The sequence below is a fragment of the Apostichopus japonicus genome, chromosome 8 (genome assembly GCF_037975245.1).
Source record: "Apostichopus japonicus isolate 1M-3 chromosome 8, ASM3797524v1, whole genome shotgun sequence".
Taxonomy (NCBI): Eukaryota; Metazoa; Echinodermata; class Holothuroidea; order Aspidochirotida; family Stichopodidae; genus Apostichopus; species Apostichopus japonicus.
Genome location: NC_092568.1, coordinates 40807765 through 40826385, shown reverse-complemented (window position 1 = coordinate 40826385; position 18621 = coordinate 40807765). Strand labels below are relative to the sequence as shown.

General features: G+C 36.4%; 2 protein-coding genes across 2 annotated transcripts in view; one reads left to right on the top strand and one right to left on the bottom strand.

Moving 5' to 3' along the window:
• Nucleotides 1-5647, top strand: part of LOC139972023 (cap-specific mRNA (nucleoside-2'-O-)-methyltransferase 1-like) — a 23198-nt gene extending 17551 nt beyond the window's left edge. The window contains exons 17-20 of the mRNA XM_071978884.1: nt 639-755; nt 1380-1495; nt 1738-1846; nt 2526-5647. Coding sequence (XP_071834985.1) covers nt 639-755; nt 1380-1495; nt 1738-1846; nt 2526-2658 — 475 coding nt within the window. The 3' untranslated portion in view covers nt 2659-5647. The remainder of the gene's footprint in view (nt 1-638; nt 756-1379; nt 1496-1737; nt 1847-2525) is intronic.
• LOC139972024 (protein amnionless-like) lies at nt 5645-18621 on the bottom strand. The gene is made up of 12 exons (XM_071978885.1): nt 18437-18621; nt 17898-18013; nt 16574-16715; nt 15128-15318; nt 13518-13670; nt 12632-12725; nt 11572-11675; nt 10995-11154; nt 9719-9781; nt 9317-9422; nt 7599-7740; nt 5645-6670 (listed from the first exon to the last, which is right to left on the bottom strand). The coding sequence occupies exons 1-12, from the start codon at nt 18468-18470 to the stop codon at nt 6572-6574; spliced, it is 1404 nt and encodes a 467-aa protein (XP_071834986.1). The 5' UTR covers nt 18471-18621; the 3' UTR covers nt 5645-6571.

The following is an 18621-nucleotide window of genomic DNA, read 5'->3' as shown; positions in this document are numbered from 1 at the left end:
TGTGTTTTAAATTTACAAGGAGTGGGTGATAATCACAACATAAGACTTGAGTAAGTTTGCTGAACCTGGGGAAAAGTCCCTTTACTTTTGACACATTTACAAACTGTACACTCAGGTATATAGCCTTACTAACAATACAATATTTATCTAGGCCTAGCCTAGCCTACAAGAAATATTTCTGAATCTGTTGGGAAGTGGACTGGTTGTATGCATCCTTTTAGTAATGAAACTCCTTTAGCTTTGTAAAATACTTTTCAGTTTTTCTTGATGTCACTTCTTGAACTATGAGGACTGCATAGTTTGATTGTCACACATGCCAAGTATTTGGGTTTATTATTTAATTATCATTATTAATTGTCAAGTCAGATAAGAGTGTAATTAAATCACCATGAGTGCTTTCAAACCCCATCCCTCCCATTTTGTAATTGATATGTTTTTCTCTCCTCAGGGAATTCACTAATTTATCCATCCAAAATGAGGTGATTTCTCTTTCAAAGTAAAAAATTCATTCCTATCTGAATTCTGAAATTTTATCCCTCATGAAAGCACTTTTTGAATTGCGTGCAATCTAACAAACTTGTCAAAATGAAGTACATATCAGAGCTAACGTTATGTATATTTCACAATTGTTCTTGCAGAATGCAGAAAGCAGCTCTTTTTGTAAAATCGCTGCAGAAACTCACAAGACTAGAGCTCTCACCGTTGAGAGTCAAAGAAGTGTACCGGATGGAAGATCTTCAAAAAGTTTTTGAAAGGTTGCTTGATTTTCTTAAATGACTTGCATTGGTTAATATGCTATACTGGAAATAGTCAGTTGCCTGTGATAACTTGATTCACCTTGTGTTTTTGGAGGAGTTTAGACACAGCAGCTTAAATCAAAGCTACCAGTTTATATGTACTAGTCTTTTTGCATGTTATGGTGCTGCTCTGACTGCTGGGTATGTTTGTAACAACAATTACTTTCTAATGAGGGATAAGAAAAAATATTATCAAGTTGTTTGACAAATTGACTTATTCTTAGTTGTCTCTGAGTGATTTTAGTCTCTGACACTATATTCCTTAGAATAAGTCACAAAATTCTCAAGTAAGTGTACTAAATAAAAATAATTGTGAGAATACTATTTAAAAAAAGTCAATGGTATTGTTACGATGATTATCAAAATAAATTACATCAGATTGAATCATTTGAAGCTGTTAAGCTTGACCATTGTAAAAAAAAAAAAAAAAAAAACTTGAACATCTGGAAATTTTAGTTGCTGTTGACAACAGGTGTTTTCATCCGGTGTAGAAATGAACGAAGGTGTCAAACCTTTACAGACTGCAGTTAAATTATTCCTCGATAGCAGGTGTTTGACTCAAAAAGACGTTTACTCTTACAGACTGCAGGTAAAACAAGTGAAAGGATCCGGCCAGAGAAGGAGACTCTGCTATTGTATGGAAACGGAAGAGAGACATTTCATCCCATCTGGACTGTACTTTAAACGAACGATCAAAGGTAAAACATTGACGATATCATCAGTCATGATATCATCAACAGTAATGAATCAAGTAATGATGATAGCATTTTATAAGCACGAGTAGTCATAATGGGAAAAGTGATGCAAGTTTTAAATGTAAATGTACAATATTGTCCACTATCTTAAGTAACAGGAATATCATTTTAATTGAAACTTCCGAAAGATGATTTTCATACGGAAATAAATGCCAAGATGTGCATGTTGTTTTGATTCATCATAGATCCTTGGACAATGAGGATGAGCAGATCCAGGCACATGAAATATTTCTTCAACAAAACCAATAATGAATCAACATTTAATTGTCCTGTTGAGTCAATTGCTCCATTTGAGTAAGTATTGCATTAAAACATGATTTATAAATCATTTTTTGTAATCAAGTTATTCTGTTGATTTCTTAAATCGTCTTCATCCTCACTATATGTCATTGCAATGTCGATTGAGTGGCCAATTTACAAATCTAATAATCAAAAAAGAATAAAAATGTTTTAATCTGAACTCTCTTAAAATAAATTCTCATTTGGACATGGATGTATTAAACACCATGGCCACAAAACCATATTCAAACATTCATTATAGCATTATTGCATTTATCTTTTTTTTTTATTCTGTTGATTTCTAATTTTTTATTTCTCTCTATATGTCATAGCAACGTCAATCAAAAGGGCAATTTGTGTATCCAATAATCAAGAAAGACCCAAAACTGAACTCTACTTTAAAATAATCCTTCTCTTGGACATGGATATATTTAATGCCATGGCAACAACACCACATTCAAACATTCGTTGCTGTGGTTCATTTGTTACAGAACCACATTCAAGGTTGCTTAAGTATAATTATTTGGATTATTCATATTGGACCGATATAGAAAAAAACATGTGACATTTTGTTATTTATATGTAAACTGAACTGCCTAATATGTAAGGGTTCCTCATTGGATACATTTATTTCAAGCAACATAAATATTCAATTTCAGTCAATTTAATTGTTAATTTCTTGTTGTTTTGACAGAGTCACCTTAGGCAAGTGTTTTCATTGGCTGTGGGAAGATGGCGTTCAGGTACACAACAGTCAAACAAATCAGGATCCAAACAAGATATCTCGCTTTGATATCATGGATTACGTTCAGAAGCAGCAGATATGAGCTCAACTGCGGAGGAGTTGCTTCCAGTGCGGTATCTTCTAATGAGGTGAGAGGGCGATGCCAAGGATCTGGGAACGGATCAAAGAGGCATTGTCCCAGATGTATCAAAGTGGCGTTGTCCCAAGTGAAATGGTTTACTGACAGGTAATATCTGTCACAAACAACTGAAGCTCATACCTAATCAGTTGTGTTAATATGTGAGAAGAAAAGTGTGTCTTCTGCTCTCACTAGACCACTTTCCTGTGTCTCAACCGAAAGCTAAATATGCTGGTTAATCTTCCATAAAATGTCTTATTACACTATAATCTTTGTGAAAGACTCTTCCCTCAGAAAGGTCAATCTACCCCTTTCATGTCCCCCCCCCCATGTCCCCATCATCTCCTCTTGGCCTTCTCTTAGTTCTCTGTGTGTCACTAGTCATGACTGTGTCATGTGACTGTATGTCATGTGACTGTGTGTCATGTGACTGTGTGTCATGTGACTGTGTCATAAGTGTGTCACTAGTCATGAACTGCACATATTTTAATGGCCAACTAGTTTTACATCAATGCTGATACCCTAAATACTAAACAAGATTCCTTTGGTGAACTTGCCTTTCTCAGTAGTCAATAACCTGTACCTATTAGGTTCACCATATATTCTTTTTATTACAGTTTAATTACTGTTTGTACAATTCTAAGTTTGTGATCTTCAAATTCTGTGCTCAATCAGACAAAATGAAGGCAAAAATACGCTTGATAAAGTCAACGAAAATTTTATGACTTTCTCATGCTTAGCTTGACATCCACAGAGTGGTGTCATACAAGTAAACAAGCTTCCACATCGTAACTTAAGCTTTTAAGGTTTACAGAACATTTATCAAAATGTCCTCTACAGACTGCCATGAAACTGAGGAGAGTCCTAGAATTGATAGCACTTAAAGTTATCTTTCTTTAAATTTCTCAGTAGTAATCCGGTGACATAGTTATATTGTTTAATAATGCACCATTGTTTAATACTGCACTCAGATCTCTATACAAGCAGGCTTGATAAGAATCACAACCTTTATCATCAAGAATTAAACAAACATATAAACTTTGTTAATAGGTATTAGACATCATCTTAATGATAGCCGAGGGTGGAAGTAGTTAGTGATTACCATTGTCTTAGCGGTTTAATTGTAAATATCAACAAGCTCTAGTTTAGTGTCTATTTAAGGTCACATCAATTCAAATATTTACCCTCAGGGGATTATCAGTCTGCCTTTGTACATGGATTAGAATTGACATGGTTTAGCACAACCTTCCAGATTTAATGACGTTTTTAGTATGCAAATTGTAAACAGAAAGACAAAGTCCGTACTCAGTGTTTACAGGTTAATTTGGGTGCTGGATGAAGATACATTGCAGTTTTAATATTAAAAAGAAACTTCCATAGAAATGAAAATTGATATTAACACATTTATTGCTTTACATATATAACTTTTAACTTGTACAGCTATTAGAGATTTTCTTGATGCAGTTTTAGTAGTTTGGTTGTAAAATCGGTCCCTGGCTAGTGTTTTCTCTCTGTTTTAATAATTCAGTGCACATCAATAGTTCAGAACCTATACAATGACTCAAGTCTTATTCGTGAGATAAAACTTTTAAGTTTGGTTAAAAAATTGGTTGCCAAGTGATGAGCCATCCGGACATGTTACTTTCAGGCAATTATCAAATGCCATGTTTCTTCTCTGAAGCAGTTCATTCAGTGATTCCATTGATCTCTCACTTGGGATTTCATTCTCTAAGGAATTTCATTTGTAGCCAGTCTCAGCAAATGCTCTTAGTCTGACTGGGAAATTTACATGTTTCGTAAACCAACTGTGATGTAGGCATCTTGTGCTTATTCAAGAACAAAGGTGAATAAGGGGTATTGAAAAAAGTAACTTTTTTTCTAAATTTATGCCATGTGACTCATTTTGTCAAGCAAATATCACTTATCTGCTTGCTAGCTTACCCAAAGTCACTTGAACAGCCTACCTGTGAAATGGATATCTTTTTACATGTGTCTAGCTTCATAGATGATATACATGTTCATTACACAATCATGTAATTGATTAAGTCCAAGAAAGTGTCTCTAATTTTGATTTCATTGAAATTCAAAGCCAATTTAGAAACTTTTTGATATTTCTAAGACTGGATGTTACTGTCAAGTAGAGTGAACCAGAGTTTAGATAACATCTAATCCCCATAATTCCCAAAAGGTCCCCATAACATCTAATCTCGAATAAGGATTGATGCAAATTTTCATGAACCTTCCCCTCCCCCACCCCCCCCAAGTCCTAAAATTACTGATAAATTGGCTTTAAAGATAAATTATCTTTCTGTGCCATATATACTTTTCTTTTGATTCAGGACACAAATCACTTAATGATGGAGTTTCTTGTTGCCATGTAGGGAAGTCGAAAATTGAGGGGGGAGGGGTGGGGGGGGGCGAGAGGAGGATCATTAGTGGCAGAAGATATCTACTGGCAAAATATGTCCAAAACTTTTCAAGGGCCTTTCCACACCATGATATTGACAATTATATTCTTAATAGCAAAAGATACAATTGTTTGAGAAATTGCCTAAAATTACTTTGCAATTGGTAAAAGAAGAGGAAGGGGATGGGTGGTGGTGGGAGATGTCTTCCCTTAACTTGCAATGATGGGACTTAACCCGCTGTGTCCATGCCTCTTCGTAGAAATCACCACGACCATGGAAAGATATAAGAATACTTTTCTATACAGGTATTTCTTCATCATTGAGTTATACTTTACAAAGGAGTCTTGTAAGTTCTTCGCTACATCATTTCTTCCATGTGTTATAGTATTGTCGTCGTGCCTGGAGTCGCCATGAGCTTAGTTATATTGTCCTTGATATCTCTCTCTGATATGGTCAAAGTGTGTTGCTAAGTAACGGAATGTCACTTGCAGCTGACTATTGTAACTTGCATTTTATGTGCTTCATTAATAAAAGGTAAACAGTTATATTGATTTTGCTTTGGTATATTTATTCAAAACTGAGTCAAGCAACTAATCAACTGTGGTGAAATACATAGAATTCTCTATTTTGGCACGGCAAACTTTTAATGGTAGACCAGTTACCTGAGACCACAAATTCCAATTCGGACAATCAAAACCAGCTGTGGAGGTTGTCTAGACGACTAGATGTTTACATCAAATACAGATTTCTTTGTAACGTTCTATTAACCAAACCTACACATCTCTCCTACAGTGTACATATTGCTGTTCTATTCACCAAACCTACACATCTCTCCTACAGTGTACATACTGCTGTTCTATTCACCAAACCTACACATCTCTCCTACAGTGTACATACTGCTGTTCTATTCACTGAACCTACACATCTCTCCTACAGTGTACATACTGCTGTTCTATTCACTGAACCTACACATCTCTCCTACAGTGTACATACTGCTGTTCTATTCACCAAACCTACACATCTCTCCTACAGTGTACATACTGCTGTTCTATTCACTGAACCTACACATCTCTCCTACAGTGCACATATTGGTCTTTACTATTTTGCTACATTTCGTTGGACAACCAAACTTGCTGTTTGTACAACCAAAATGTAAGGTTGTCTGATGGACAATAAAACAAAAAACTCCTTAATAATAAAACAAATGTTGATAATTCAGGTAAGATATATGATATTCGGACACAAGTCATGATTATATGACCTAACAGTTGTACTTAAACTAAACTAATTACAATTATACTGAATGGTACACTTTATACGTATATCTGATTAAAAGGCGCAGGACTAAATCTTTACATATCAAAATGCTACAAATATAGGTAATGTAATGATAGCAAAAATACTTTGATTAAAAATTATTTTTGTTGATTGTATGAAAATATCGATTTTTGATGATGGATGCATCATGGCTAGGGAGTTAAAGCCATTGGATTGTAAAAGCCATCATCTACCGATCCTATGTCCTCTACACTACCATTTGCCTCCTTCCTGGGATCATCGTAAAGATTCTGAAAATTAAAATAAAAAAGGGGGGGAAGAAATTTTACATGTATACAGACATACTAGACTCTTCTGATATAATTTTATTTAACTTTTTAAAAAAAAATCATTTTGTGTTAAAATCTGTAAAGGCATTTTAATGACATCGTGAAGAACACATACAGTATGCATGTAGTAAAGTGCACCTTGCATTGCAACACCATGAAGTTTAAGATACATCAATAAAAGAAATGTAAGATTTTGCAGTTTCACATAAATGTTTACAATACACTTTGCATACATACTTGAAGTCAAGATTTTGAGAACAATGATTAAGTGACTACGCTCAGAAGTTTACCTAGCAATTTTGTGGGATTTGTTTATCACTCAGATGATAAGATATTGTAGCCAATCACTGGGAAATAATTTTGCATGTGACCTAGAAGGGGTCTCTCATTGGCTGAATTGATTGCTTGATATAACAGCTGGAAAGTTTCTGCATCTTTACATCAGAAAAACACATCCTCATAGCATTTTGGCAGAGTTATACATTTTTCAAATTTGGTGGTATTTTGTGATTGCATTCGGCCACAGCAGAGTTCTGTGATGTCATATCACCGCAGTTACACAGCTGAATATATTTCCTCTAAATTGTTCAACCCACTCATAGAGGAAAAATAATGTTTCTGCAATATATTTCAGTTTGATTAACCTTTAAATACAGAGAACATTTGACAGCTATGCAAGCATTCAAAATCGATCACATTTCAAGGATAAATCAAAACACTAAGATTCCAATAGGGAACTGGAAAGTAACATTCTGCAAGAACTTCTACCAATACAACATCACAGACCACGAAGTGTGATCTAATCCAGGGAAGAATCAAGCTTCATTCAGCCTAAATAATTCCATTCAAAGCAACCGTAACTGAAATTAGGAATAAGATATTTACTCACCTGCACAGGTTTATCATAGATTGGATTATCAAACTCAACAGTAGTCAGATCCGTAGACGGAAGTTCCTGGATACGCTTCTTATTCATTCGAGGCATTTCAATATCGGCGTCTAACGGCTCACCTCTTTTGAAGGAAAGTGGCCTGAAGAGAAAGCATATGCGACACTCATTTATGTCATAAATAGGAAAATAGTCTCATGAGCAGAATGATAAGGATATCTTTGAAAGCAAAGAAAAGTTTACTAACAAACATGAACTAATTTAAATTAACTGCAAAAGACAGTAAAGTCTCTGTCTTCTTCTCACGACAACTAGCACAAGATTTCCACTGCATAAGGCACCATGTAAAAAGTAGAATGGTGAGGGCACTGCATATTACTGGGATGTAGTCTGTAATGTTGGATGTAGCCTTGTTGCAGACTTCTGCAGCTGCTGCATATTACTGGGATGTAGTCTGTAATGTTGGATGCAGCCTTGTTGCAAGGGACTTCTGCAGCTGCTGCATATTACTGGGATGTAGTCTGTAATGTTGGATGTAGCCTTGTTGCAGACTTCTGCAGCTCCTGCATATTACTGGGATGTAGTCTGTAATGTTGGATGCAGCCTTGTTGCAAGGGACTTCTGCAGCTGCTGCATATTACTGGGATGTAGTCTGTAATGTTGGATGCAGCCTTGTTGCAAGGGACTTCTGCAGCTGCTGCATATTACTGGGATGTAGTCTGTAATGTTGGATGTACCCTTGTTGCAGACTTCTGCAGCTGCTACATATTACTGGGACGCAGTCTGTAATGTTGGATGTTAGATGTAGCCTTGTTGCAGAGAACTTCTGCAGCTCCTGCATATTACTGGGATGTAGTCTGTAATGTTGGATGTTGGAATGCAAGGGACTTTTGCAGCTCCTGCATATTACTGGGATGTAGTCTGTAATGTTGGATGTAGCCTTGTTGCAAGGGACTTCTGCAGCTCCTGCGTATTACTGGGATGTAGTCTGTAATGTTGGATGCAGCCTTGTTGCAAGGGACTTCTGCAGCTCCTGCATATTACTGGGATGTAGTCTGTAATGTTGGATGTAGCCTTGATGCAGTGGACTTCTGCAGCTGCTGCAGCTTGTCTTTCTGATTCTGTGACAACCAGTCTTCTGAAATATTGGCTGTACTACTGATGAGTTTGTGTCATCGTTTATGTCTTTGACACAAGTGAAAGGAAATTGTTACGAGTTTCACAATCTAACTTACAGTGTCACGATCTAAATTACATGCAACAAGGATAACATACTTTCCCCTTTAAAATGTCAGTTTCTATTCACTAATTTCTATTATAGAATTGACTGCTATCTCTCTCGATGTACAACTTGTAATATTTGCTATGCCTCTCAAGATTCTAGAGGAACATAAAGCACCTGACATTCTCATAACATAGGTTGACATCACCAACTTTGGGACAATTCATTACATGAGGTACTTCAATGACAAACCACAAGGCACTTGTACATAGAACAGTATGAGCAATAGGAATATCCTGTATCTATAAAACAAAGCACTGGAACTGTTCATAGTCTCAGGAAAACTGCTTTGAAGCATTGTATGGAAGCACCGTCTACTGTGATAAAAATGTCCCAACTTGGCTGGTTAAAAGTATTTGAGGCATGAACACAACAGTGTAGGTATTACCCTCTGAATATTTCTAATAATATTACTTAAATATTAACAAATACTTACTGTCGTCTGAACATGACAAATATGATGGAGACAACTATGATGACAGCTATCACCAATGCAATGATGATGAATGCTGCTGCTGCCCCGCCTCTCGCTCCTGGATCCACTGCAAGAAAATTAAAAGACAAGCCTCACTTATTAAAATGTTATCCCACAATGCACAGAACAGCTGCTCCTGCAAATATCACTTGAATCCATTTTCACTTTCTGACATGATATTTGCAAGTGTTAATACAATAAAACTGGGCACCATCAAGAATGACAATAAAACTTTTGTATGAGGCAATTAGATAATTACCAGTAATATTATTATATTTCTTTTGTTTGGATGACCGAGCAAGGCACGGGATAATTCGCATCCAATATAATTTTGGCGAAGCATGAGAATAGAATATTTCATACCTTGAGCTCCAGGACCCTCGGAGAAGGAAGCATCTACGTTGTACACACCATAGGATTCAGGATCTACAAAAATTCAGAATCAAAAGTGATAATCCAAATCCAAAAAATACTTAAACGTCAATGTAAATTTCAAAGATAAAATTCAAAATTAGCTGCTGGGCTTAACATCTCAAGATCAAACTTTACTTCAACCAGTAATAATCTTCCAGTGCATTTGTACTGTGTCAGAAACTTTGTTTTGCATAAATATAATGTGGAAATATACACAGTGCAATATTGGAATTCAAGTTGTAATATTAATACCATGGGATATTAATGTTCAAGTCCATAAAGTTGGATCAAAATGACATCTTACTTGGAAGTGTAAAATCTTAATAAAAACATCATATTGCTAATAATTCATTTAGCAGGGATGAGACTGAGCCGGGGAAAAAAAATCTGAAATTTATCGATCGCCGTCCTGGGGGAGGGGTTTAAGGGAGGGGGTGTCCCCCTCCCCTTTAGAAATTTTTTGTCAGGTAAGGAGGGCTTAGATGCAAAATGGTGGACTCTAGATGGAATCTATCACATCACGCAACTCGCCAAAAAAGTGTGGAATTTCTGCTTGTATAATTTATCCATTAGCTTTTTTGAACCAAAAAAAGGCTTTTTTGCTTGCTTTGTGCTACTTGATTCCACCACTGGTCAAATTCGGTGTTCCTTCCCTTTGCAGTCCAGCATGTTCGGAAAAAAAAAAATAAAATAAAAAAAAATAAAAAAAACGCGAATTACGAGGAAAAAACGTGAAAACGAAAAAAAAAAAAAAATCGGAAATCCGCGTTTCCACGGAAGAGTCTCATGCCTGATTTAGTTTCATCAACTACCACTCTCTCCAAAAAATGCAGAAAAAAAAGAAGCCCTTTTTTCACGTTGTCTTGAGAAAAACAACATACTGTATGTCCTGATTTGGAATTGCTTCAATATGTGGAAAATCCTTTCTATGTGGACATGTCACTATTCTGCTTTCCTTACTAATTTTTGTTCATCAGATCTCAATTGCACTGATTGAGGAAACTAAGGAAGGTAATACCCCAAGCATGAACAAACATGATAACCCTTATAATATAAACTAGTAGTCAACACAAAATGCAAACCACCTAACCCTTTAACAAATATGTAATCTTCTAACTCTACATAGGCATAGCAATGAAGGGTAAAATACAAACCACTTACCTCTTCAACAAAGATTTAATGTTAATCTCTCTACATGCAGGTATAGTAGGTGAAATACTCTTACCTCTCATTATGTCTGCATTGATCTGTTGTGTCACCTGACTGGCTTGTTTACCATTCTCTATTCCTAGTCCATTATCTGTGAGGACCACCTGCACTCTATCTTCATATGGCTTTGACATGTACATACTCACCTCTACCGACTGACTGGACTGACGGCGGACCTGGAATCAAACACAAGACGTAGCTAGACATAATGTAGTGCTGTAGTGCTGTAGCTAGTATAGGTCCAGCACATCTCAGCACTGGTCCAAGTCTGATTACGCCATATGGTGAAGATCAAACTTGTACAGCCGATCAACTCTCTTTCCCGTCATTCCCGATAATCATGTGCATGATCATCTACACCCAAATATCCACTGACATTATGAGACCTAATTTTGATGATGCAAATGATTGGCTAGAACTGTGTTGATTTTGAGTCCTGACTGTCTGAGTCATAATTCACACATCCTTCAAAACCGTGCTAGATCCAAGCATTTTACAATGACGATTCTGTGTCCTCAAAAGATAGACTAAAAGAAGTCTTTAAAATAAAGAATATAATGACTATAAACAATTTGTTGTGTGAATCGACTTACTCTGTTACTTCCACTAGGATCCAGAATATAACCATCCATGAGCCTCTTCTTTATCTGCTTAAAGTTAAAGTTCCGAGGATCATAGCGGATGGTGAGGAAGCCACCTAAGGAAGACCAGCAAAGCACATACTTGAAGAACATAACTACAGGAATGATTGTTTTGTACATAAAACGTGACAAGGAACAGCATATCACTATTATGACACTAATGGAAGGATAAAATAATTACCGTTCTTCATCCAAGGCCAGATAGCCTTTCTAGGGCACCTGTATTTTTTTAGCATTGTGGAACATTGTGGATCAAATAATGATGCTTTCTAGCTTCCAATATATACATCTTATTATTTTATCATCAATGTAGAAACAGTCAGTATTGCCTGATATCAAATGCAACATAAAATTATTCATAAGTTGTTAACAGGGGCGTAGCGAAGGGTTTTTTGTTGGGGGGGTGTGGAGAATTTGATTTGCCGACGGATCTGGAAGTGGTGACTGAAATGGGTGAGGGGTCTAAGGGGAGGGGGTGTCCCCCTCCCCTTTGGAAATTTTTAGTTTTGAAACGTTCTTAGATGCAATCTGGTGTATATTTTAAGTCAAATTTGATTTGCCGACGGATCTGGAAGTGGTGACTGAAATGGGGGAGGGGGTGTCCCCCTCCCCTTTGGAAAATTTTTAGTTTTGAAACATCCTTAGATGCAATCTGGTGCATATTTTAAGTCAAATTTGGCACGGAAGAAGCTCCCGTTCTCCTTTTCTCTATTCAGCTTTCCTTCTTTCTTCCCCTTCCGCTCTCTTCACCTTTTCTCATTTTGCCGACAGACCCAAAATTTGCCGACAGCGACCAAATTATTGGGGGGGTGTGACACCCCCCACACCCCCCCGCTCGCTACGCCCCTGGTTGTTAAAATCTGTAAAGAAAAAAGAAGAGACAAAAAAATTGAAAATTTATCATGAGTATCAATTTCGCACATTACTACTTAAGAGGATGCCAACATTTCTTTCAGGAGAAGCCTTGCCCAAATGACAGACGACCAATCATATATTGTATGGATACACTTACCACACATAGAACAGCATGAACCATCTGGTTTGACTGCACCTTGACATGCTAATTGTGGACAATCTACAACATTCGAACAGATCTTATTCATTACCTAAGAGAGAGAGAGAGAGGGAGGGGGAGAAATAAGTACATTAATATACTATTAAAATATACTAGGCTAAACTAAAATAATCATAAAAAAAATCATAATAAAAAAATAATAAATAAAATGAAGTAAAATAAAATAAAATAAAATAAAATAAAATAAAATAAAATAAAATAAAATAAAATAAAATAAAATAACATAAAATAAAATAACATAAAATAACATAAAGTATAGGAAGTAAACTTTACATACAATTTGGTACAGCTACTTCCATAGATACACATATCATGTATCAATAGTTAATGGTCAGGTCATTTAACAGGAAATTAGCTTCTCTCAGAAATAAATCATATCTCTGTGATAACTATACGTAAGAATTTTTTTCCATGGAAATTCTGTGAAGTCCGATAATATGACATTCATGTTAAGAGCAAGGGTTAGTACCTACAAGATAGTTTAAAGGAGGCATGGAATTTTGAGGATCTCTCAGTGTTTTGGTGTTGCCAGTTTCTGTAATAATATTCTGTCATTCTCCAGAAAGTTTTCAAATATAATTATCCTGGGCCTCTTAACAAATTTGGGAATGATCAGTCATGACAGCTGCACATGAAATCTAGGACACAATGACGGGGGACATTTTAATCCAGGGAGGTCCATGCAATCCGGGGACTGTCGCCAGAAATCAGGGACAACGAAAACACATGCATGCAAACAATAATTATTGCAATGGTTAACAAATACATTGATAACAATAATAGAAATAAGAAAAGAAACGACAAATTAATTTGTTTTTCTTACCTCCTCCCTGTTGTTACCACATTTACAACCAGTTGTTTCACCACAACCTATTCCAGAGAGACTAATTAGGCCTGTATTACTTCCTACGTCAAACTGCCGCTGCCCTTGCTTTGACTGCAAATAAGTGGTGGCCTGGGATGTGCTACTTAAAACCTTTGACAAAAGATATGAGTAAAGGAAGACATAACTCACAGGTACAGTTAATGACTGGCAAATTATCATCAACATACAACCTGAAAGTCAGGCCAACAATTTGGTAGCCTATATACAGAAAATTATTATGAATACAATTTTATGCAAAATAAAAACGAATGAATTGGATACATTTGTCTAAGTAAAACAAAGATGCAAAAAATGTAGAGTAAGGCAAACTATTACAGTATGCATGGCTGATGAATATACAGAAATAGTCATAATAAATGATGGACAAAATGAAATCACACTGCTACAGTACATTGAACTTGTAATAATTTTTAATTTCCAGACAAAAAATTTAATTCAATTTTTGGACAATATGAAATTAATTTTGTTATTCATCATCTATTCTGGTATGGGCTGGAGTGAGCAGGTATGTATTTATGGACTGGAAAATAAATAAGTAATTGCTAACTCATTAATATTTATAAGATGTAAATTAGTAACTAACACCAGGACAAAAGTTGGCTTCCCATGATTAATTGATCAGTACTTAAAGATATGCTCAAAACATTGTCAAATATTACAGTACAGTACATGCAGCCGTACTTTGCATTAAGATTTAATTTGGTAAATTTTGCTAGTATTTTATCAATTTCATGCTAAATAAGAGCTAGCCTAAATTCTAACTGTTATGTTAGTTCATTAACTTGACCATTGTCTACGTTTACTTTTAATAAGGATCAAAGAGTGAAACCTTTTTAAAAGTTCCAGACTGCTTTTGGTTGAATTACTAAATGAAACCTGGGTGAAGCAGCAGCTGACACAATTCTTGCATCTTTACGTGACCATTATTTATAGTTACTATATATAGGTACTGTATGCAGCTGCTTTAATTAACCTCAAAGGCTGGGATATTCCAGAGGCAGATAATCTAACACTTTCAGTACAGTATATGGAATGGAACATATTCCAAACTGTTAGTTGAAAACCCTGTCTCAATATCTGGTCTCTAACTCAAGTTATAGTTCATTCAATGTAATAAAATTTAAACTGCCTAAACCCTCGGTACTTCCGTGAAGTGGATCACAGCGGGTGGTCTGTCATGTCTTAATGGCAAATGTTCTTCAATAGCTTCTTCAGTCTTCTGGTTGAGTTATCTTTGAGGTGATACATTTGGAATGCTACCCTGGTTGTAAAGGCTTAGAATGTTTTAGAAAAACGTAGCATTTTGGTAGTCCTGATATTATTTCATTTTATATTATTACTTATAAATTAAAAAAATTAATATCTTGGTAATTAATACAAACTGCTATGAGGATATGAATTTGACCTTCGGATGCAGAACATTTTTATGAAGCGATTAACTTCAGCTGCTGGAATATTCCTTTAATTAGGTACAAATCTAGAGAAGCGCAACATTTGATTGACTATAATATAGGATTACTTACAAATCAATTGATGACCGGCCTTACCTCTCCATCAATGCTAAGAGTATTCAACAAGATATTTCGATCCAAGCCAACATAAAACTGACTGTTGGTAGGAAAGACGACATCCTCAAACTCGCATGGGATCCGATCACTTTCGATTAGAATGAATTCGCTACTGTTCCAATTGTTGGGGTTAAACCATGACTCGGTACTTTTGCGAACAAAGGTAAGATCTAAAAGGCAACAAAACGATAAGATAAGGAAGATGCGAATGTATGATTAAGTGAAAATCTATGGTACAGCATGTACTGAATCAGTGAACTATATAGAACCAGATGACATAATTGGACTCTAGAATGATGAGTTAATTATACTGCAATGTCATATTTGGCCTTCCATGTAAGATGCAACTTTTATTAAAACACTTTCTAGTTTGTATGGTTATTGTTTACAATTGAACCATTGGTCAGATCCACTCATATACTGTTCATTCAATCATATAATACCAAACGCATTCCTTAAACCTTTAACAAGGAACAGCGTTGCCAGTTATTGTATGATGCAACCGGCCAAATCCGCAGCCAGCTTTGGTGAAAAAATGCCAAATACTAATTTGCTATTATTTCATGACAATTGACCCTTGATAGGAATTGTGTCAGTTCTAAATTTGTTGCAACAGGGATCACTTCCATTAAGAAGTTAAAGATGGTAAAACATTCCAATGTGTTTACCAATGCATAGGCCTATAATAAAGCTTCTTTTGGACAGAACAACATGAAAATGCTTGAAATGAATGTTCTTTGGGAGAAATTAGTATTTCTCTTAAATTGGTAGACCATAAGAAACAACCTTAAAAAGTTGATTGGCCAGATCTTTTATTTTAATCTGACAATGTGCTTTGAAGGGGAAAAAAAGCCAAATTTATCATTTTTGGGCATTTAAAATGCCACATTGGCAATGCTGGCAAGGAGCCAATACAAAACCACTAGGGTGACAAAAAGGTCAAAATACATACTACAGTTTATCACATGACTTGTTTTCTATAACATAATTAACTATTGTGGAACAGGAACACTATATTTTCCCTCCTTGGCTACCATAACATAATTATGGACGAGCAATAATAGTTTAAAACCCATATAACAAATAACCAACTTGCCACTGCAGAAAATAGGTAGACTGGTCCTGATCAGTTGTTCTCCCATAAAACTTTCAGATATGAAACGGTGCATTTTGAAGTATATATTTCGGCTATTGATTAGTTCTTAACTTAGGTATACACCCAGGGTTGTACTAATCAAATTTCAATTTTGAGTAAGGGGTTGAAAGGGGTGTAGGTGGTGAGCGGGGGGGCGGGGGTGTACACCCTCACCCCCATGGATCTGTACCTACAGTATCTGCTGTGTCGACCTGCACAATATTATTGTCACCTAGATAGGTTTTTATACATGTGTAACTAAAGAGCTGGCTTCGTTGCCTTATCTGTACCTTGCCCAGGGCTGCATTCACTGTCCGTTGTAGGATCATCAGAGAAAGCAATTCTTACATCACTGCCCAGTATTATCTCTCCATCCATAGGCAGCACCAATTCCTTCAAAGTACCATTGGTTTGCAGGAAAATAGAAGTGGACTGAGAACAAGAATAAAAATTTGCTTTCATCCAATTCATCTAACTCATATATTAAAATGAAATAAACTATTAACAAAGGCCGAGGGTGATGGTCAGTTTGTTAGCAATTCATTTGATACAATGGTCATGCTACTTTCTGACAACATGTGGTACCTCATCTTCACCCTCTAATGATCAAGACCAACCCATCCTCAGAAGAAAGAGTGAAATCTGACATGTCATGTGTAGTACATGTACAACACACCTTAGTTTTGAGGAACCTGTTGCTGTACTGCAGAACCCTTGTATGATCTTTAGTTGATAAACGGGATATAGCCATTAACCTTAAACTAGTAAGCCTACCAAATGCACACTACGTATGCACATTTAAGCTTACCCCTACACTCTATTCCCCTTCCCCCTCTCTAATGCTTACCCTGCCCCCTTTCACCCTCTCTAATGATTGTACCCCCTTCCAACATCCGTAATGATTGCCCTCCCCATTCCACCCTCCCTAATGATTGCCCTCCCCCTTCCACCCTCTTTAATGATTGCCCTCCCCTCTTCCACCCTCCCTAACGATTGCCCTCCCCTTCCACCCTCTTTAATGAATATCCTCCCCTTGCACTCTCTCTAATGATTATCCTCCCCCTTCCACCCTCTCTGTCGATTGTTCTTCCACCCTGATTGCCCTCGCCCCTTCCACCTTCTCTAATGATTGCCCACCCCCTTCCACTCTATCTAATAATTGCCCTCCCCCTTCCACCCTCTCTTAAGATTGTTCTCCCCATTCCACCCGAACTTATAATTGCCCTCCCCTTCCACCCTCTCTAATGATAGTCCTCCCCACTCCCACCCTCTCTAATGACTGTCCTCCCCACTCCCACCCTCTTTAATGATAACCCTCTCCCCTTCCACCCTCTCTAATGATTGCCCAGTGTATGACATAGTATGGGTTACTTTATATTATCTTGTACCAATTGTTTAAAATAGCAAGAGGGAAGATAAAACAATAAGAGCCTGCATAGTTTGGCTGGAAACTAGCTGAAACTAGTAGATAAGACAACTGAAGTGTTAAAACATCTTGAGTTCAACTAATGATTTGATGGACCATATATGTTACTGCCATTAACATCTGATGCCTCCCTCCTCTCTCAACACCAAATGAGCTGCATGGTATTATGCCAGTTACTTAACTCCTACCTTCTCTTTGATCAGTAATTTATCGGACGGACATGGCTTTCTTCCTTTATCCCAATTTTCTTGATTGTAAAAGTTCACATTTTTATTCCACACTTTGACATCTGCATCGACAAATCCTGCAAAGAAAATCGTGACACTAAACTAAAGTATGTCTTTATATCTTCGAAGAACTTTACATAAACGAAACGAAGGAACAGTGGACTCTCTCTTTCTTTCTTTAAATTTATTATATAGGCCTGCTTCGAATCTAGCAACTATTTTACCCTGCAAAAGTTTTAAAGAATATTTCCGATGTGCATCCTATTACTGTGTATTCAATCATTATTTCTTACTACGTTAAACGAAGTTTATTACTGTTGAAACGACTACAGATTGATATAACTTTTGAATTAGACTTAGAACGTGCTAACAGAGATATTTGAATTGAAGACAGATACTAGGTAGCCATCATAGTCGTTGCACTTTCTTCAGTACTATTCGAGCCGTACTGATACATGTCTTTTGAAACTAAGAATTTCGCTTAAATAAGAAACACTTACCGACTAAAATGATAACCAAAGCAGAAAATAACATCTTGTTTTTAAGTTCGTCACTTTCCTTTTAAAATCGAAACGTTCTAGGTGATAATCCTTGCCTATAGTCATACACTGATACATGAGCATTTGGTTGATGTGGCGTGATCGAGGTTGTTATGTATTCTCATGGGTGTAATCTTACTTGTGGT